The sequence below is a fragment of the Physeter macrocephalus genome, chromosome 19 (assembly GCF_002837175.3).
Source record: "Physeter macrocephalus isolate SW-GA chromosome 19, ASM283717v5, whole genome shotgun sequence".
NCBI classification, from domain to species: domain Eukaryota; kingdom Metazoa; phylum Chordata; class Mammalia; order Artiodactyla; family Physeteridae; genus Physeter; species Physeter macrocephalus.
In genome coordinates, this window is record NC_041232.1 from 3,661,839 (window position 1) to 3,684,353 (window position 22,515).

Sequence of the window (22,515 nt, forward strand, 5' to 3'; positions counted from 1 at the left end):
TGGAGAGCATACATGTTAGGGAACGAGGGAAATGAGTGAAATCGCCAAACTATAAAGGAATGAAATATTGGGTTTACTTTTTAAATACCTGGGAGAAGGGGGTTCTGGTTCCTAAATTACTGGCCCAGTGAAGCCACACCCAAACCTGATGGGGAGGACCACACACTGCCTGGAGACTCTAGATGTTGAGCTGGATGCAATGACTCAATAGTGGGTCTTGAGTTGTCTCCCTTTGGGGATGGGGCGGGTGCATTCTCCATGTGGGAGGAACAATACATGTAGCTATTTGGTGACCAGAAGGGCAGGCCCTAGCAGAGATAGCCAATGTGTTCACTAGACCTGTTTGATTTTCCTCTGAGACACACAAGGAGACTGTAGTTTCCAGTCCCTTTGTGCTGGGGCCAAATAACTGAGTTCCAGCCAAGAGAGCACAGGCAGAAGTGACATGCTCCACCCAAAGGCCTGGACCACAAACCTCTCCACACGTGATCTCCATTCTCCTCTGCCCTGCTGTGGAAACTTTGGAGACCAGTGTTGATGACCATGGCATCCCGGGATGGAAGGACCATGGGGCCCTGAGTGACTGGGTGGATCAGAACCCCCTCCCATTAATGCAGTGGCCTGGAACATGAGTAAGCAATCAAACGTTACTGTGTTAAAAAAACTAAATTCTTGGGAGAAAAGAATGAAGAAATGGATGCATCCAGCCTTGACCAGGTAAGGAGATGGCATGATATTTAGACTCAACCTGTCCCATTCAATGGCAGACAGGTCCCTAACCTGAGTGGATCAAAGAGCTGAAACCTACAACCAACTTCGCTGGTGAGCATCCCATGTTTACTAAGCAAACACCCAGGTTAGAAAGCGGGTCCAGCAGATGCAAATTCCATGGCATCAAGGAATGTCTTGTCCACCATTATCTACCCAATTCCTACCAAAGAACATGGTACATAGTAATATTTAATTTCTCAAGCCATTGTGCATGCAAGAAGAGAACATTCAGTTCTCCACGAAAACTGTATTTTTCCACTGTAAATTAATGAATTGATGGTCCAATTTATCAAATAAGAAAGAATACAGTCTAGTTAGTTATCATGGAAATAAAAGGAGAGAACTCAACTTTTAAAAAGTTGAGTACACACTTTGAAAAGGATAAGAAATAGGACTAAGGGCTAAAATGGGTCAAAAATATGGGTAGAGGAAAGGGGAAATGTTTCCTATGCTACACTGGGTAGGTGGATGGGTGAGAATCCCTAAATATAACAGAGAAACTGGAAACAAAGGCCATGTGGATGGCATTGCCTGACACCGTTCCAGTGAATTGCTTTTTGGCTTTTCCAATAAACTCTCACATATCATTAAGGATGTTGAAATCAATTCTACCATTCAGATAATTTTTAAGAAAACTTGTTTTCAAAGCTACTTGGATTGAGATTTCCCTGGTGGCGCAGTGGTTAAGAATCTGCCTGCCAATGCAGGGGACACGGGTTCGAGCCCTGGTCCGGGAAGATCCCACATGCCACTGAGCAACTAAGCCTGTGCGCCACAACTACTGAGCCTGCGCTCTAGAGCCCGTGAGCCACAACTACTGAAGCCCACGTGCCACAACTACTGAAGCCCGCGCACCTAGAGACCGTGCTGCACAACAAGAGAAGCCAACGCAATGAGAAGCCCGCGCACCACAAGGAAGAGTAGCCCCCGCTCACCGCAACTAGAGAAAGCCCACGTGCAGCGACAAAGACCCAATGCAGCCATAAATAAATAAATAAATATATATAATTAAAAAAAAAAAAGCTACTTGGATTAAGAGCAACTTTATCTCCTCAGAGGAGAACTGGCTTTTAGAATAACAAAGGTTTTTAAAGGATTAATGTGTAGTTTAACTTTTACTACAGACCCTTCTAAGAATACGTTTAACAGAATGGGACTATAACTGTCATGCAAACTCAGAAATTTCCAGAAGGTGGGAAGAAGCTAACCTAGACATTTTTTTTTTTTTTTGGCCTCAGAGCTTGTGGGATCTTAGTTCACCAACCAGGGTTTGAACCCGAGCCCTTAGCAGTGAAAGCGCAGAGTCCTAACCACTGGACCGTCGGGGAATTTCTAGAAATCTTCAAATATATTAAAATTCTTTTGAATACTAACCCTAATTAATGTAGGTGACATAGGTTATATTCTATAGTCGTGTAATTAAATATCTCCTCCTTTCTCTTTCAGAATTTCCTTTTTATACTTTGAACCAGTTTAAAAAAAAAAATAGTTTTTTCAGCAGTCAAAAGATTTCCGGCTGTTGGCTCAGTGTCTATGGTGCCTAATGAATGAAAGATGAAAGCGCCCTGCTCCTCGGTCCTCAGGCCCCAGGAGCCACCAGCTTCCCCTTCAAAGTGCTGGGAAACACTCCTCACCCTTTGGGAATCCTTCCAGGGCAACAGGAGGCAGCTGTGTGCACACAACAGTCCTAAGTCAGTGATTAAAAGTCAGGTGGGCTACTCCTCCATTTAGAAAACATTCTTTTTTTTTTTTTTTTGCGGTACGCGGGCCTCTCCCGCTGCGCAGGCCCAGCGGCCATGGCTTACGGGCCCAGCCGCTCCGCGGCACGTGGGATCCTCCCGGACCGGGGCACAAACCCGCGTCCCCTACATCGGCAGGCAGATCCTCAACCACTGCACCACCAGGGAAACCCAAACATTCTTGAAATATCAAAATTGTGGAGGAGAATGATTAGTGGGAGGGTGTGGCTCTAGAGGGGTAGCAGAAGAGAGGCCGTGGGGATGGAATATCTTAATTGTGGTGTGGTTACATATGTCTACACATGTGCTAAAACTGCACAGACACACACACACCCACACACACCCACAAATGCATGTACGACCTGTGAGCTCCAAATAAGCTCTGTGGATTGTACCAAGGTCATGTTCCTGGTTTTAATACTGTACTAGTTATGCGAGATGTTGTCATTGGGGAAAATGAGTGAAAGCTACACAAGACCTCCCTGGATTTTTTTTTTGGCACTTCCTATAAATCCATAATTACTTCACAACAGAAAGTTTTCCAAACAGGCAGGAGGGGGCTGTATACTTGAGTTGCAGATGCCACTGGATGGGTAAGATAAGATATAGGAAAAGCAGCACCTGTGCTCCCTGGGCCATGTCAAGTTAACAGGTCACTTGAAGTGGAATAGAGGAAAGAGGCTGTTTTTTTTTTTTTTTTTTTTGTGGTACGCGGGCCTCTCACTGCTGTGGCCTCTCCCGTTGTGGAGCACAGGCTCCGGACGCGCAGGCCCAGCGGCCATGGCTCACGGGCCCAGCCGCTCCGCGGCATGTGGGACCCTCCTGGACAGGGGCACGAACCCATATCCCCTACATCCGCAGGCGGACTCCCAACCACTGCGCCACCAGGGAAGCCCAAAGAGGCTGTTTTAAGTGTGGCTCGAATGGAAATGCTAAGGAAATAAGTAAACACTTTGACCTTAGGCCTAAGAAAAGCTCTACCTTAACATATGGAAAGGTAGACAGTTACAGGGAAGAGAGAAGAAAGGGTAAAGACGAAAATAGTATAACACACACACACACACACACACACACACACACACACACACACACACACACGCACAAACAGCTAAGGCCATTCATACTCACTGCACCTGCAAGGAAATAATTAACATGTGGGACTTACAGCCCACACATATCCATAGCCCCGCCCATCCCCACTACAGGAAGGCAGCTGTTCCCACCCTGCGCAGCCCTGCCCAGCCCTGCCCTCTGACCTCGAGTGCTGGTGTAGCCCAAGGAGCTGCTGACTTCATACTGGTGCAGGTGGGGGTGAGGGATCATCAGGATGTTGGCGCTTCTGCCCAGGGAACTGTCGTCAGAAGCCTGGCTCCTCACCTCCTCTGTGGGCAGCGCCTGGCCAGGCAGGGAAGGGCTGGATGAGACATCGCAGGAGCTGGCGCTCTTCCGACTGTGACTTTCCCGCTCTCGCACGGACCTGGTGGGTGAGAGACCAAGTCACACCAAGCGGGGGATACTGTCCCACCTCGAGTTACAACTCCCAGACGGATCCCCAGCCTGGGCTACATGGGAGGCCAATAACGAAAACCCCCAATGGGATCTCAGAGGAGGTAATGTAGGAAGGACTCTGCCCTGAGCAGCTGGAGACGTCGTGGAAGAAACGGGGGAGATGGCTGACGGTCATCCAATGGCCGGAGTCCCAGGATCAGAGCTGTAAAGAAGCGATCGCTCAGCCTGACCCCACCTCATCCCACCATCAAGCTCGTGTCACTGAGAATGGGGTTGTGAACCGATGTCACCCAAGAGGAAGCACACAGCACAGCCTGAGAAGTCTTCCGGCATCAAAAATTGAACCTAAATCTAACCAAGCCTCTAGAGATAATGGCCAATTTACAGCAGATTCAGAGACAACAGGAAAAGTTAAATGTCATATGGAAATAAACAGACAAAGGAAGAAAGCAAGACACTCTGCGGTCACAGAAAATGACATAAGAGAAAATGCAACATGTGCATCTTCTTCAGATCCCAACTCAAACTAAGTAACTGTAAAAATCACAGTTTTGAGACAATTGGGAAATCTACAGAGGGACTGGCTATCAGTGATATTAAGGAATTAGTGTGAATTTTGTTACCAGTGACAAGGGTACTGTGATCACATTTTTTTGTTTGTTTTATTTCTTATTTGTTAGGGAGACACATGCTGAAATACTTACAGGTTTTAAAAAAAAAAGAAAAGGATACCTGAGATCTGTTTTAGAATACTCAAGCGAAATTTCAAATGTGGGAGAAGTGATAAAACAAGATTGACAACACACTGATAACTGTTCATTTCACTGGTCTGTTTGAATGTTTCCTTAATAAAAATTTAAAAAACAGTATGCCCTTATTAAAACATGAAACTCCCTGAGGGGAAAACCTCTGGAAACAGCAGGAAGAAGGATCAGCAGGAGAGGAGCCCAATGGGGGACAAAAATTCAGAATGGAAGAGTCAGCAACCGCCGATAGAGCCACCCCTCTGGCATCAGAGCTGTTCTCTTTCCACCTGGAAGGATTTTAAGGGAGAGCTTAAATGGAACCTGAAAATAGATCCCAAGGGCTGACTACACTTTTCATTATTTCAACAGTAAATATTTGAATGCCAGCATACGCTCAGCCCAGCATGGGGATAGAGCATAGATTAGGGCACAGTTTGTGCCCTCAAGGAACACAGCCTGAGTCTCTGAGACACCAGGTCTTGCCGTCTTTGATCAGAAGAAAGAAAACCAAGGATCTTGGACCATGAAAAGGTTCTTAGACACTCAGAAGAAAAGCACCACCGAGGCCCTAGGCAGCATCTATGTGCAGGGGAGCTGCTGTTAACAGCACTCACTCTGAGCTCTAAGCATTCTCAGGACCAGACATCAGAACGGGATGAGGGGAAAGGACAGAAGAAGAGCACGTGGCCACTCTAAGCCCATTTGTCACAATGTGAAGAGACAGAATATTCCTCCAAGCAGTGATTCTTCCAATCAAAGCACACTTTCCATGTCTAAGAAATGTGGAAAATGGACTCGCGGTACTTGGTCAACTAGGGAAAAAAATAAACTAGAGCTCTGTTTCACATTTCATTAAAAAAAAAAATTCTATACAAAGAAATAAGTATAAAAACCAAGACCAAAAAAGTATTGGAAGAAAATACAAAAGACACGTTTCTAACCTTGGAGTGGGGATGGCTTTCTTACACAAGACCCAGAAATGAGTATGTTGGTAAATCTGACTATAACACACTGAAAAACTACTACATGACCAGAATACCATCGAGCAAATTTTAAAAACAGGAATAAAGAAAGAAAAGTCTCTCACCCTCTGGGAATAATAAATCTAAAAGAAACTCTGGGCCCTGGGCTCGATCAATTGATCAATCTATCTATTTACCTATCTATCTATCTATTATCTATTAGTGGCTGCCTATCTATCTATCTATCTATTAGTGGCCTCCCAGTGAAATGAAAATTCCAGAATTCACGAATTGCTTCTCTTGGCTAGAAAAAGCAGAATGCTCTCCTTATGAGTGGACAATACTTCACAGCAAACATAGCTAACAAAATGGCTGGGGCAGAGAACCAGAAAACAGACTCCCTAATGATCCACATACTATGGCTTCCACTTGGCTAATTTTAATTTAAGATGTTTTTAAGGTTGCTCTCATGCAGGTCCCTACTGGGCCTCAGGTTTTCCTAATCAGCTTTTACATCGGCCCCAAAGTGTGTCTGGCAGAAAACCTGCAGGTGGCGAGGCGCTGAGCCCGGGATGGGCCTGGCAGCCTGAAGACTTGCGCGTCATAAGCATCGTAATCCACTTGGATGGGAAGGGTGTTCTCAGATTCTTTGGGAGTCCCCAGAGCTGAAACACACAAATAATACAAACTGTCCTCAAAACACATTTCCACAAGAGGCCTTCGGATGGTCTTCATGAAAATCTGCAAGATATAGGTCATCATCACCATCTCCCCCTGAAAAAAATGGGATAATAACCCATATGTCAGGTTACTAAGATTAAATGATTTATATGTCAAAGCGATATAGAGATTACTATTTACTAGCATTAAGTAAAGGCAAGATGATGGCAGCATTTCCTTCTGTGATCCCACTTTAAAAATATCATCTTGGGCTTCCCTGGTGGCGCAGTGGTTAAGAATCCACCTGCCAACGCAGGGGACACGGGTTTGAGCCCTGGTCCAGGAAGATCCCACATACCGCGGAGCAACTAAGCCCGTGCACCACAACTACCGAGCCTGCGCTCTACAGCCTGTGAGCCACAACTGCTGAAGCCTGCACACCTAGAGCCCGTGCTCTGCAACAAGAGAAGCCACCGCGTTGAGAAGCTCGCCCACCGCAACAGAGTAGCCCCCGCTCACTGCAACTAGAGAAAGCCTGCGAACAGCAACGAAGACCCAACGCAGCCAAAAATAAATAAATAAATAAAATAAAAATATCATCTTAATGTGTATATTTAGTCCTTTAAAACTTTCCACCCGATCCCTACAATTGACCTATGGAAAAGAAAAATAAGGTTTTGTTATCACCCATTTTGCAGCTGACAGGACAAAAATATACAGGATCACTAGGGACCTTCCAAATATCACACAAGGGGAACTCTGGTCTCCCAAACTTGGCTGTGAATTTTTTACGCAACCTCACAAAATCTTGTTGCCATGGGTTAGCTGACTCTTTCTAAAAGTGATGAAAGGAGAAAAAAATACTCACACGTATCACGGCCATTTTTTGCTTTCTCAGAGGCAGGCTGCAAAATTAAATAGAGTTAATCACTCCTGGGATTTGCCTTGTTGTTTATTTATTTAATGCAGAAAACTATAAAGTTCTAAGACAAATTTCTCAAACACTATTCATGACCATTGGCAGATAGGGGGTTTCTTAGGCCCAAAATAACAACATCAACGACAGTCCCTAAAGGCTCTGCTGGTGGGTGAAACCTACCTTCTTTCCAGCCAGTTTTATTCGTGGGGTGAAACTATTACAAAAGAGCTGGCTTTTGGATGTGTAGAAACTGCAAAAGAAACAGACAGGGTCATTCATCTAAACCCTTTTCTTTCTTTTTTTTTTTAATTAATTTTTTTTTTTTTGGTCATGCCACACGGCATGCGGGATCTTAGTTCCCCGACCAGGGATCAAACCCGTGTCCCCTGCAGTGGAAGCGTGCAGTCTTAACCACTGGACCGCTGAGGAAGTCCTTAAACCCCTTTCATTTTAAACCTCAAGACACAGTTGGAATCTCAACCATGGATCAGCCCTCCCAGGAGCACCTTTGTCTCAGGCCTCACTGATCTTCCCAATTCTTTCTTTTGTAATTACTACAAAACATTAATTATGTTTTAAAATATTGTTCTATTCCTTTTTTTCCTATAAATCGTCTCATGTGCGCTAGTCCTGATTCCTAACTGGATTAGAATCTCCTCCTTGAGCTGAAATTAGCAGGAACACTGAGGCCTGGTCTCATGCGAAGAGGAGGCATGGGGATTTTTCTACAAAAGGAGAGGCCCAGGCCCCGTGTTGGTCCACTATGGTCTGTGCGAGTTGGGAACAGGGGGAATTGGGAATAGTTGTGGAAATAAATCCTTCAAACTTGTTTTTATGTTTTTCACCATAGACTGTTCTTATGTCACAGCCATAGCTTTGCATATAAAGACACTTTATGCAAATGTTAGAACTTTGGTTTCCACATTCTCTTGACAAAGGATTTTATAGTAAGAACTTAACAGGTTTGAAGAAAAAAATGGCAAGGAAGCTAACGGAATCCCTGACCCTCTACGGCGAATCCAGATCTCACCCACCTGTGGTTTATCCAGTGAGGGATATTGTAGTCGTCGCCCAGGCGAGAGTCGCGAGGGCCGCTCCGATTGTGCAGCTGAAAGGGAACAAGGCAGGGCCCAGGTCACTGGAAAGCAGGTAGGACCCGGAACTGCTCCAGCTTCTCTCATTCTAACTATTCTCAAGATCACCCTGTGCTGGAACCTGGCCTTTAGTGAGCACTGCAAAATCAATCACCTTGAACAACGGGACAGCATGCAGCGGCTGCTCCCCCATGCACACCAAGTCCACACCGATTCCTAAAAAAGGAAAGACAGAAAGAGTTGGTGGGGGGGGCAGTGTAGAGATACGTATCCCAATCTATTAGCCGTGTGATTTAAGAGGGTCAGGGTCCAAGGCACAGCTGACTTATTCTCCTCACCAGCTCTGCCCACCAGGTTAAGAAGTAAATAGGTGCATTTTGTCTGTGTCCTCTTTACCAAGTCCCACCGCATCTGCCACTAATCAGTGCTTGACAGCTTTTGACTGCCTTGCAGATCATGATTTGTCAAACAGACCGCCAGGCCTCCATGACTACAGTTTCAAGGCCCGAAAGGAAAGGGAACCTTGTCATCTCAGTAAAAAGCAAAATAATCCACATCATTCAACAGAATTTCTTTACTGACCATCGGGATTTACGTTCCCAACTCCATCTTGTTGTTAGAACACAAATCAAATAGGGGGAGGGGGTGCAGGTAGGAGACGCACGGCACATCACAGAGGGAGGAATGGATGATCCCATGGTGCTTCCCAGGATGGGCTGATGGACACTGGATCCTAGAAACAATCCCCAAAAGGGGTTCTCCAGCGTCAAGTATGTTTGGGAAACTCAGAGTGCCAGTTATGTCCTCTAGAGATAAACAAGATACACTAACATATTCAAACTGGCAATTAGGAACTGTGCCGAACTGTGCATGACCCAGCATGTCCCAAGCCAACTGACCATGGAACTCTTTTTTGTCACCTGACATTACTCATGTCCCCAGATCCCGATGGGTAAGGGTAAATCAGGCTATAAACACAACAGCGCCCTGGAAGCATTACCGTTATCTATCATCCGCTGCTTGGTCAGTATCATGAGTAGCCGGTCCACTTCGAACACACCCACCCCGGGCGTGATCACCACAGACATCTGCCCAGTTCGGTCAAAATTGCGGTTGATGTAGTGCTTGTCAAACACTTGAAACAAAGCAAAAAGTCCTCCTGTGAAGATGCTACAGCTTATCAGAAACCAGCCAGTGGCAAGCGTCTCCATGCTCTCGGACCATTTCGTCAATGTTTCTGTTAGAGCGGTTGTCACCTCCTGGCCTGAATTCACTTCTGTCCTTCCCCTTCTACAGTAAGAACTGCTTGAATACAGTTCTATGATCCTGTTGCCTTTGTTAATACCCCTCTTCGAGGCTGAATACTTGCCTTGTGCAGCCTTAAATATCCAAATTTCATGTCGTTAATTTAAACCATCCATAAATGGATCTGTATTGAAACTTAGAAGAATCAAATATTGATTTAAGACAATATTTGAGAGAGCGGACCAGAATCTTGTGATGACTTTGTAAATTTGGCAAGTTAATTCTTATTTCTTTTTGTTTTTCTTGGCCGTGCCATGCCACGCAGTTTGCAGAATCTCAGTTCCCCGACCAGGGATTGAACTTGTGCCCTCAGCAATGAAAGCACAGAGTCCTAACCACTGGACCACCAGGGAATTCCCTAATTCTTACTCCTGGGCTGTGCGATTTTTACTATGGAAATTTAATGCCATTCAAATGTGACAAAAAGGTTTACTAATAAAAGACCCCGTGCTCTAGAATCCCTAGCACCTGGGTACAGACACAGGGGCAGGCGATACACACAGTGAAGTGACTATACACCATCTCTTCTGTCAGTTGCCAGCGATGGACAGACACCTAACCAGAGCTGGGAATGTGGAATTCTAACCAGAGAGCAGAGACAGGGTCACTGAGAGCTGAACTCGGGTCTAGGAATTCCTGCTGCTGCGGTTCCCAGAGCCACCCTCGTCCCAACCTTCCTCAACAAGGTGTTCAAGCCTTTTCTGGCTGCCCCAAGAGCCCCTGTATCCTTAGAGTAAACGTCCTTTTTTGTTTGAATTCAGTAGGTTTCTGTTATCTGCAAACAAAGTATCTTAGCTAACACATAAATGCAGGGAGAAACGTTCGGAAGAAATCACATCACGCTATTAAACATGGTCCCTCTTGGAAGGGACTGACAGTGGAGGGAAGGGGGAGATTTTCATTGTACTTGATATACTTCTCTATTATTTGAATTCTAGGAACAATGGGCTCCTTCTGTAATTTAAAAAAAAAAGTAGATTAAAAAAAATTACCTGGAAGCAACTGAAGGATGGAGTGGAAAATAATACGAAAGCGGTTTTTAGGAAAACAAAGGGCCCAAGGAGGACTTTCTCCAGCTCTTTACTCTTGGATCATCATGAGAAGCAGATGAGAAGAGCAAGTTGATTCCCAACAGAAAACCCAAGAGCTACATGGTGGCCATTAAAACCATCCAAACAGAAGTTACTGCTTTCAGTTAATCTGGGGGGTAGGTGGGTGGGGGCATCACCAGCTAGGTCTGGGTCTCTGCACATCAGTAAAAACAAGGTCACAGCCATGTGGTCAGCAAGACATCCGCTCACTGTGGCTGGCGCCCTTACTCACCATTGAATGACAGATTGATGGCCTCTAGGTAGTTTCCTTGTGCTGAGGTAGAATTGTCTCCTTGAGGAAAGCCCTCTGAAGCAAAAGACACAAGAGAAGGAACAACATCTCATGAAAGATGGACTCGTAAGAAGCAAGTGGGGGGATTTCTCTGGTGGCGCAGTGGTTAAGAATCTGCCTGCCAGTGCAGGGGACACAGGTTCGATCCCTGGACCAGGAAGATCCCACATGCCGCGGATCAACTAAGCCCGTGCGCCACACTACTGAGCCTGCGCTCTAGAGCCCACGAGTCACAACTAGTGAGCCCATGCACCACAACTACTGAAGCCCACGCACCTAGAGCCCATGCTCCACAACAAGAGAAGCCTCCGCCATGAGAAGCCCGCGCACCACAACGAAGAGTAGCCCCTGCTCGCCGCAACTAGAGAAAGCCCGAGCACAGCAACGAAGACCCAAAGCAGCCAAAAACAAAATAAATAAATTTATTTTTTAAAAAAAGAAACAAATGGAAGGTGCCTTGCTCCACAGGTCCCTCCCCCTGCAGAAAGGACATGATTGAATTTACTGCACATGCAATGACCAGCGGGACCCAACCTGACATAGAAACCCGGCCAGAAGCAGAAGCCATACTCAACAATGGAAGGGAAGCAAGCAGGAGCCTCTTGGTCCCCGAGCCTCCACCTGACACCTCCTCCCCTGCCGCACCTTCCAGCACATAAATGCAGTACCTGCCTGTTCCAGTCGCACCAGCACTGGATACTGGATGAAGAGTTTTTTAATGGTCACGAGGAGGGAGGTCCACTCTTCTCTCCTCTCATTCTGCACCACCACCCTGAAAGGAGCACAATCACAAGATAGGTATAGAGCAGTGATCACACACAGGACATAGGGTCCCTTACTGGGTTTCAAGGAAAGGAGAAGAGGGGACACCTGGAGCTGGGGTCATTTATCATATAGCAATATGTAGTAAAGTCGAATGCATTTAACAAACGTTAACAAAGAAATGTAAACACATCAAGAGAGTGAAAATGAAAAATTGAAAACAAAAAATATAAAAACATTTCAAAATTGCCTAGAGATTATATAAATGCCCAGTGCTGTGCAGGGAGATGAACATTCTTACAGACTGAATTACAATTAGGTAGTATATATGAAAAGCCTTAAAAGAAAACATCCATATATATGTTTTTACACAGACAGCCAATAAACATATTTAGGTCAGGGAACTAGATCAGTGGGAAGGGATGGGTGGGAATCTGCTTACTATATACCTCTGAACCTTTAAAATTTTGAACCATGTGAATGTATTCCAAAAAATAAGTAAAATTTAAATTTAAGAAGAGAAAGATAGGGCTTCCCTGGTGGCGCAGTGGTTGGGAGTCCGCCTGCCGATGCAGGGGAACCGGGTTCGCGCCCCGGTCCGGGAAGATCCCGCGTGCCGTGGAGCGGCTGGGCCCGTGAGCCATGGCCGCTGGGCCTGCGCGTCCGGAGCCTGTGCTCCGCAACGGGAGAGGCCGCAGCAGAGGGAGGCCCGCATACCACAAAAAAAAAAAAAAAAAGAAGTAGAGATACATTTCCATTTAATGTTAGGAATTTATCCTAAAGAAACACACAGGATCCAGAATAGCCAACACAGTACTGAAGAAGAACAAAGTTGGAGGACAGACACTATCCAACTTCAAGACTTACTATAAAGTTACAGTAATCAAGACAATGTGATATTGTGAATGAACAAATAGATCAATGGAACAGAATGAAGCCAGAAATAGACCCACACAAATATAGTCAACTGATCTTTGCCAAATGAGAAAGGCAATACAATGGAGCAAAGATAGTCTTTTCAACTGGTGCTGGAACAACTGGCCGTCCACGTGAAAAAAAAAAAAAGAAGAAAGGAAGGAAGGAAGGAAGGAACAAGGAAGGCAGGAAGGAAGGAAGAAAGAAAAAAAGAAAGGGAAAGAAAGAAAAAATAATCTACTTGCAGTCTACCAATCAACAGCATTGGGATCATCAAACTCTCAGGATCCATCCCAGAACTTACTGAATCAGAACCTACATTTTAACAAATTCCCAGTGAATCATTTGCACACAGAGGTTTTAGAAGCACTAGTACAGTGGACCACAAATGCTAAAAAGGTGCTTTATAAATAACTCTACTGAGCTGATATTTAACGTACTCTCTCTAAAAAAAAAAATCTAGACACAGACCTTACAGCCTTCATAAAAATTAACTCAAAATGGATCACAGACCTAAATACAAAACATAAAACTATAAGACTCTAGAAGATAACACAGGAGAAAACCTAGATGACCCTGGGTATGGTGATGACTTTTTAGATTCAATACCAAAGGCACCATCCATGAAAGAAAAATTGATAAGCTGGACTTTAAGAAACTTCTGCTCTGCAAAAGACAGCGTCAAGAGAATGAGAAGACAAGCCGCAGACTGGGAGAAAAGACTTGCAAAAGACACATCTGAATAAATGATTATCATCCAAAATATACAATGGACACTTAAAACTTTACAATAAGAAAACAAACAATACAATTAAAAAGTGGGCAACAGACCTGAACAGACACCTCACCAAAGAAGATAGACGGATGGCAAATAAGCAGATGAAATGATGCTCCACCTCATAAGCCATCAGGGAAATACAAATTAAAACAACAATGAGACAACACTATATACCTATTAGAAAGGCCAAAATCCAGAACACTGACAACACCAAATGCTGGCGAGGATGTGGAGCAACAGGAACTTTCATCCATTGCTGGTGGGAATGCAAACTGGTGCAGACACTTTGGAAGATAGTTTGGTGGTTTCTTTCAGAACTCTTACCATACAATCCAGCAATTGGGCTCCTTGTTATTTATGCAAATGAGTTGAAAACTTATGTCTACACAAAAACATGCACATGGATGTTTACAGAAGCTTTATTTATAACTGCCAAAATTTGGAAGCAACCAAGAGTTCTTCAAGAGGTGGATGGTACAGCCAGACAAGGGTCCATTATTGAACGCTAAAGAGAAATGAGCTATCGAGCCATGAAAAGACATGAAGGAACCTTAAATGCATACTACTAAGTGAAAGAAGCCAATAGGAAAAAGTTACATATTATATGATTCCAACCATATGACACTCTGGAAAAGGCAAAATTATGGAGACTCTAAAAAGATCAATAGTTCCAGGAGTTGGGGGTGGAGGAAGGAATGAGTAAGTGGAGCACAGAGGATTTTTAGGGCAGTGGAAATACTCTGTATGATACTATAATGATGGAGACGTGTCATTATTCATTTGTCCAAACTCAGTGAATATACACCACCAAGAAGCCCATTTTTTCATCTTGTTTGTTTTTGGTCTTACCCCTCGTCTGACTTTGCAATCCAAAGGGAAGTACATTTAACACTATGATATGTGTTTCTCCAGACCCTTTTCAGTTTAGCCTGTTTTAAAATTGGATGTTCCTTTTTTAAAATGTGTTTTTGTTTTTAATAAAATCAAATATACTTTGGTAGAGAAAATAGCACTGTGAGCCTCCATGTACCTACTACTCATATCCAACAATTATCAAAGAGAATTACATCATTTTTAATGGGATGGCTGTATAATATTTTGTCAGTCTGAAATTCTACCATAATTTAATTCTTTATTCGATATTTAATTTTTTTCTAATTTTTAAAATTATATGCCACTGTGAGAGATAGATACACAGTTATGCATCACTGAGTGTTTCCTGCTTTTTTTTTTATTAAGACTTTTTTTTGAGCAGTTTTAATTTCACAGCAAGACTGAGAGGAAGGTACAGAGATTTCCCATATACTCCCTCCCTTAACACGTTTCATGCCCCCCCCAACCAATTATCAACATTCCTCACCAGAGTGGTACATTTGTTGCAATTAATAAACCTACAGTGACACACCATAATCACTGAAAGTCCATGGTTGCCCTTACTCTTTAGGAACAAAATGTTTTAATATCTATAATTTGTTCTTAAGTAAAATTTAGCCAAAAAACAAATGAAGTGGGGCTTCCCTGGTGGCAGTGGTTAAGAATCCGCCTGCCAATGGAGGGGACACGGGGTCGAGCCCTGGTCCGGGAAGATCCCACATGCCGCAGAGCATCTAAGCCCGTGTGCCACGACTACTGAGCATGCGCTCTAGAGCCCATGCTCCGCAACAAGAGAAGCCATCGCAATGAGAAGCCCGTGCACCGCAATGAAGAGTAGCCCCCGCTCTCCGCAACTAGAGAAAGCCCGCGCACAGCAACGAAGACCCAATGCAGCCAAAAATAAATAAATGTTTCATTTAAAAAATGAAACAAATATGACATGATAATAACTGTTTAATCCAGGAATTGGGTATATGGGTTAATTATATTAATTCATTATTCTTTTCTGCGAGTTTGAAACTATTCACAATAAAAAGTTTGGAAAGTCTAAATGCAATGTGGTGTCCTGCATTGGATCCTGGAACAAAAAAGGTGCATAAGCGGAAAAACTGATGAATCTGAGAAAAGTCTGATATTTAGTTCATAGCAATGTGCCAGTCCTCATCTCATAGTTTTGATAGATGTACCGTGGTTAGGAAATGTTCACAGAGGAAACTGGGTGAAGGGTATATGGGAACTCTCTGTACTATCTTTGCTACTTCTCTGTAAACCTAAAATTATTCCAAAGTAAAAAGGTTAATTTTTTTTTTTAAGTTAGGGAAGAAACAACCAAGGGAAAACAAAAGGCAAAAGCAACCCAAACATACTTATAGAAGTCTTCATAGAATCGCCCCTTGTGATCCTGCCTAATTGAGGCTCGGTTTATTTCAGGAAATTCATCTGAAATAGAGAAAACAACATATACAGATCAGATTAAAAAGAGAAATTCAGTTTCTCCGCTTTCCCCTTCTGGGTTGAAGTTGCATCTCACACACACACACACACACACACACACACACACACACACACACACACACAAAGATAATTATGTATCTGTTAAGTTGGTTTTAAGATGAATCACAGCCCACAGACTCCTTGAATCTGCTAATGGACTGTGTCATTTTCCACTCTACCCTACCCTCTAACAGAAAAGATGGGACAGATGGAACAGTGCCAAAGGAAAGAAAATGATAAGGAATGAATCGGGATGGGCGTGTGGAAAGCTTAACAAAAAAATAACTGTAGGAGAAAGACTTACGCACCAAGAGATTTTGCATCATAGAAAGTCCTAGAAAATAGGACCACTGTCACTTCATGACTACAGTTCTTCTCCTAGGGATGAGTAGAGAAAAAGAGGACTCAAGTTTATTCCATTTACTTCAATTCTGGGAGGCTCGGGGGCTCAGGCATTGGGTAGCATCATGTAATTGTAGGCAGCATAATGCAGTAGACACAGCTCTGCCAGAGTCAGAAGGCTGGGACTGACTCCTGGCTCTGAAACTACCACTACATGACCTTGGGCAAGTTATCTAAAGTCCTAGGAATGTGGAAGGTGCTTTGAAAACTGCAAATCACGGGACTTCCCTGGCGGTCCAGTGGTTAAGACTCCATGTTTCTACTGCTGGGGGCGTGGGTTCCATCCCTGGTCAGGGAACTAAGATCCCGAATGCCGCGCAGCACGGCCGTTAAAAAAAAAAACAAAAAAAAAAACACCTGCAAATCACCAATAAGTTGGGGGTGCTGTCTCCCAGCTCTTGATTTGGCATAAAATAGATCAGCCCATTGTCAGAGGATCATGGTATTTGTACCTGCTTCATGGTGTTTTTTAACTTCTTCAGGACTGTGGTTTAGGGAAGAATGGAACCCATGGTGGTGGATGTAAGCACGAGACACTCCCACCTACTGCCAGGGCCATAGGACGAGGACTGGGTGCTGCTCAAGATGCACAGGTTGAAACCAAGGTAATTACCTTTGGACTGCGATGGGGAAGAGTGAGAATACACATTTCCATGCAGTCTGGAGTTCAATATTCTAGAAGTAGGGTGTTTACAGACGGCATGAAATTTGGCTTGCACCAGTGAGCCAGAAAGCTCAGTTTCAGTTCCTCCTGGGTCTTTGACGACAACAGCCCACACTGACCAACCCCATCTCGAACTCAACTTACTAACCACACAATTCAGCATTCATCGTATAAGGAAGACAACATAATGAACATCACATGTCACCTTATATTCTTCCACCGATATCTCTCAAGTAGACAGAAATTCCTAAATACAAGCCACAGTACCAAGAGCAGACCTTCACTAGTCACCAACTAATTTATTGGATGCCTAGTGCTCCAAACTGATCTGATTTTGGTATAAGTTTTACACAGGAAAAATGCCTGACAGTGGGCTGGTGTGGGCATGAGAGCCTTTCAACTCATGTGTGATGGAGGAGGTAACATACAACAGTGGTGACGTGACTCAGGATTACAGAAACAGACAGGACGGCCCAGGGGTTACGACCTCAGGCGAGCACTGGATGAATGGATGGAACTGGATTAGAATCCTCGCTCTGCTTTTTCGGGCTATATATCACAGGCAAGTTACCTAACCTCTTTCAGCTGTACGTTCCCTACCTGTGTAAGAGTGACAAGAGGATGAAGTGAGATAAGGCGGGTAAAACACTTACCACAATATCTGGTACGTGCTCTTATATTTAGGTCTCTGATTCACTTTGAGTTAATTTTTGTATATCATGTGAGGTAAGACTCAAAATTCATTCTTTGGCATATGGATATTCAATTGTCTTAAATATATTTGTGGAAGAAGCTATTATTTCCCTCATTGAGTGGACTGCACATTCTCATCTAAAATCAACTGACCATAGATGTATGGGTTGATTTTTGTACTCTCAATTCTATTCCATTGATTTACATAGCTACCTTTATGCCAGTACCACACTGTTTTGACTACTTTGGCTTTGTAATAAGCTTTGAAATTAGAAAGTGAGAGTCTTCCAACTTTCTTCTTCTTTTTCAAGATTGTTTTGGCTCTTCAGGATCTCTTGCAATTCCACATAAATTTTAGAATCAGCCTTTCCATTTCGTAAAAAAGGCCATTGGGATTTTGATAGGGACTGTACTGAACCATAGTTTGCTTTGGGTAGTATTGCCATTTTAACAATATTAAGTCTTCTAATCTATGAACATGAGTTGTTTTTCATTTATTTAGGTCTTTGTTCATTTCTTTCAGCAATGTTATATAGATTTTAGTGCACAAAACTTGCCCCTCCTTGGGTAAATGATTCCAAAGTATTTTATTCTCTGATGTTCTTGTAAATGGAATTGTTTTTTAATTTAATTCCCTTTAAAATTTTTTATTCCTTGTTTTAATTTCCTGATCAGATTGTTCACTGCTGATGAAACACAAATGATCTTATGTGTTGATTTTGTATCCTGCAACTCTGCTGAATTTATTAGCTCTAATAGTTTTTTTTTTTTTTTTTTTTTATGGATATTTGGGGGTTTTCTACATACAGGATGTCATCTGTGAAGAAATATAGTTTTGCTTTTGCTCTTCCAATCAATATGGATGCTTTCTATTTCTTTTCTATCTTCCTTTCCTCCTTTCCTTTTTTCCTCTTTCCTTCCTTCCTCTCTCCCTGCCTCCCTTCCTTTCTTTCTTTCTTTTTCCTTCCTTTTTTTTTCCTAGTTGCTTTGGCTAGAATTTTCAGTAAAACAATGAATACCAGTGGTGAAAGCAAACATCCTTATCTTGTTCCTGATCTTCTTAAGGTAGAACATTTTCAGTCTTTCACCACTGAGTATGATGTTACCTGTGGGTTCTTCATAAATACACTTGACCATGTTGAGGTGATGAAGGTAATTTAAATCTAGAGTCTTATCAATTTAGACTTTAGCTAAGGTACCTCAATTAAATTCAGCTTAATAGAAAGAGTAACTTTTTAAAATCTGCATTGAATAATGTTTACGCAATGAGATTTAGTGCATGAGAAGAAACGTACCTTCCATTTGGTAAAGAGATCAGCAAGGAAACCATTCACAGCTTTCTCAAAATACAGATCCCCTGAAAAGAAACAATAGAAAGAAGGTGGGAATTATCTTTATTTCTTGCTTACATTTTCTTCTCTCAGTAAATGAACAGGAATAGGACTAGTCAAAGAGAAGGTGGGTACTGCTACATCCTAAAAGCATTTTCAACCTAGACTTTCTATGGAGCCAAATTTAATATTTACCTCACTCAGTAAGAGGTCATAGCTTCAAGGTAAAATACAAGATTGAAAAGCTTTGATGACTGAAAAAGACAGTGTATCTTCAAAATGAGAGAACCGTCTAACTTTTAAATATAATTATTCTCACAGTGACGCTTCAAGTTTGTTTGAAGGTGATCTGGTAGCCCCTGGGCATTCACTAAATTATCATTTGCAGTTTCTGCTGCTCTTGAGCATCCATGATGCCCTACATCAAAAATTAATTTGTAATTTTGCTAAACACAAATTAGAACTGCATGCACCATGAGGCTGGTGTGTTGGGCACAGTGTCTACACCTCATAACAGCTTTATTGTACTCCACTTATTGTGTAGTAATTCTAATAAAATGAGACAAACTTGGTGATTTCTGTGAGTGATAGGACATAAAATGAAAGATATCAAAGAAGGTGCTAGTTCCTGGCCATAGAGTCACTCCCTCTATGAATTTTGATCTATGCTTATAGAATAATTGAAGATCTGAGAATTCAGATTTTTCGTTAATGCTTTACTACATTTCATGCAATTCACTAGATATATAAAATATTTATTTATTTTAGCATTTGAGGATTTGTTAAGATCTCAGGACATATCTTCAGAGAATGCTAAGAGATTGCTGTAAATGATACCAACTTGGGGGAAACCAGAAACTTCTCCCCATTAGCCATTACAACCCGCACTTAGGAACAGTACCATAAATATCAAAATCCCACATTTCACAGCTCATCTGAATAAATATGTAAACCATAGCTGACGTAGAACGGAATACCACCTGAAAGAAACAAAGACATAATTGCATTAAAAAGCAATGATGGATAGAATTTCAGTTCTACAAAATGAAAAAGTTCTGCAGATCTGTTTCACAATGATGTAAATATACTTAAAACTGCTGAACTGTACACTTAAAAATGGTTAAGACGCTAAATTTTAGGACTTCCCTGGCAGTCCAGTGGTTAGGACAAGGTGCTTTCACTGCCGGGGCCCGGGTTCAATCCCTGGTCAGGGAACTAAGATCCTGTAAGCTGCGTGGCGCAGCCCAGAAAAACAAACAAACAAACAAACAAAAGCTAAATTGTATACGTTTTTTTACAAAAAAAAAAAAAAAAAAAAGCAATGCTGGAAGATTTCTGTTAATTGTGAGACATGGAACTTCTAAAAGCAAGCTCCATCCCTGGCATCACAGGCCATGAGGGGAAGAGCCTGTCCCTACCCTCTAGGAGCTCATGGCAGAGGATAAAGACATGCAAAACACTGCAACTATATACAAACATTCCTTGAAGATTCCCACAAGAAACGCTGGAGAAGGGGCAGTGAAATCTACTGGGAAAGTCGATGAAACCTCATTACAGAAGGAGAACTTGGGCTAAGATGCGCCAGTTGATGAGTTGTTGATCTAATAACTAATCCACATCATACCCCCCTCCATACCCAGAATGCCTCCAGGAAAAGCCCTAGTGGTTCCCCTGGCCTGTGTGCTTTACCACAAAGCCCTTTCTTTACCCAGCCCTTCCCTCCTCCAGCAGACTTTAAAGAGCTTTGGTGAGAAAGCAAAATGTATAAAATGTGTAAGTTGCAGGCATCAACACTCCCTTTCCTTTTACATTTGCTCCTTCGAATCTTTTGTGTGCCAGGTAATTGAACTGATTATAAAGATTATCTCAAGTAAAAGAGCCTTGGGACATTAAGTGCCAGGAGCTATGCCAGACAATTTTGAGATATAAAGGTAAAAGACACAGTCCTTGCCCTCAATGCGCTTGCAGTCTGGTGGCAAGGCAGGTAAGAAACACATCCACCGGAGTGTGACAAGTGCTGATATAGATACATGTCCCAGGTGCCACGGGGGCACTTCCAGCCTGGTGCATCAGGGAGGCTTTCCAGGAGCAGGGAAGCCTGAGACTAGTGCTGAGGGATGAATGAGAGGCTTGGGAAAGGGGGAAGGCAAGGAGCAAGCACTGCAGGCGGGAGAGAGCAGCATGCAAAAAGACACGAAGGCGGGGCTTCCCTGGTGGCGCAGTGGTTGAGAGTCCGCCTGCCGATGCAGGGGACACGGGTTCGTGCCCCGGTCCGGGAAGATCTCACATGCCGCGGAGCGGATGGGTTGGGCCCGTGAGCCATGGGGCTGAGCCTGCGCGTCCGGAGCCTGCGCTCCGCAACCGGAGGGGCCACAACAGTGAGAGGCCTGCGTCCGGAGCCTGTGCTCCGCAACAGGAGAGGCCACAGCAGTGAGAGGCCCGCGTACCGGAAAAAACAAAAAAACAAAAAAACCAACCAAACAAAAAAAGACACGAAGGCAAGAGAGCATGCTGCATGTTGGAGGGATGGTGAGCGGTTCCCGTGGCTGGACGGGGTGGGGGGCTACATGGGAGAAGTGACAGATTAGCTCCAGACTCAACTGCCTCCCCTGATTTTTCCACTCGGCTGTCCAGACATCTCACAAACTGAAGTTCCCCTGAACGACTCCTCCCCGGCCTTCTCCATATGATAAATGGAGAAAGCACCACCACCATCTCTCCACCAGGTGCTCAATTATTCCTTTCTTCACTCTTCACACCCAACGCATTAGCAAGTTCTGTGGACTTGACCCCAGAATGTTTCACTAATCTGCCCGTCTCTCCCCTGCTCCAGTGCCCAGCCTAACCCACGCCACCACCTTCTAACTTCCTAACTCATCTCTCTGCTTCCACTCTTGCCCCGACAATCAACTCTCTGCTCCAGAGCCAGAGGGGCTGCAGAGGGTACTGTGGACACCTAGCCAACATCCTTCCTTCCTAAGTCAGGGGAGGCCGATTCTATTCTGGGAGGCAAGGGACCCGCCAAGAGACCAGACCTCCAGGCATGCTGAGCAGTTCCACATGACTCAACCCTGGTAAGTAAGGTGTAAATGGAAGTGTGTCCTGAAAGGAAGCTGACTCGGCTGGAGGGTGCCCCGTTGTCTTTCTTCCCTTCTTCCCTCCTCTGCCTGGCATATGGATGTGGTCACAGCAGCTCCAGCCAGACCACGGAAGCCTGAGATAGGCAGAACAGGAAGGCAGAAGGGGCCTTAGACCACCAGTAACTGTGACACTGTCACACCAGCCATAATTTGCCTACCCATGGACTTTTTTTTTTTTTTTTTGTGGTATGCGGGCCTCCCTCTGTTGTGGCCTCTCCCGTTGCGGAGCACAGGCTCCGGACGCGCAGGCTCAGCGGCCATGGCTCACGGGCCCAGCCGCTCCGCGGCATGTGGGATACTCCCAGACCGGGGCGTGAACCCGGTTCCCCTGCATCGGCAGGCGGACGCGCAACCACTGCGCCACCAGGGAAGCCC

The 22,515-nt window shown here is 43.9% G+C and overlaps 1 protein-coding gene across 2 annotated transcripts in view; it reads right to left on the reverse strand.

The window, feature by feature from the left end:
- The window catches only part of DEPDC5 (DEP domain containing 5, GATOR1 subcomplex subunit), a 75,110-nt gene that overhangs the window by 37,988 nt on the left and 14,607 nt on the right, over positions 1-22,515 (reverse strand). For both annotated transcript variants that reach the window (XM_028480312.2, XM_028480313.2), the window contains exons 9-21: positions 19,902-19,980; positions 18,965-19,026; positions 16,219-16,288; positions 15,784-15,856; positions 11,757-11,860; positions 11,029-11,103; positions 9,401-9,535; positions 8,555-8,616; positions 8,341-8,414; positions 7,487-7,556; positions 7,256-7,292; positions 6,272-6,392; positions 3,767-3,987 (exon numbers count right to left, since the gene is read on the reverse strand). In XM_028480312.2, the coding sequence (XP_028336113.1) occupies positions 3,767-3,987; positions 6,272-6,392; positions 7,256-7,292; positions 7,487-7,556; positions 8,341-8,414; positions 8,555-8,616; positions 9,401-9,535; positions 11,029-11,103; positions 11,757-11,860; positions 15,784-15,856; positions 16,219-16,288; positions 18,965-19,026; positions 19,902-19,980 (1,183 nt within the window). The remainder of the gene's footprint in view (positions 1-3,766; positions 3,988-6,271; positions 6,393-7,255; positions 7,293-7,486; positions 7,557-8,340; positions 8,415-8,554; positions 8,617-9,400; positions 9,536-11,028; positions 11,104-11,756; positions 11,861-15,783; positions 15,857-16,218; positions 16,289-18,964; positions 19,027-19,901; positions 19,981-22,515) is intronic.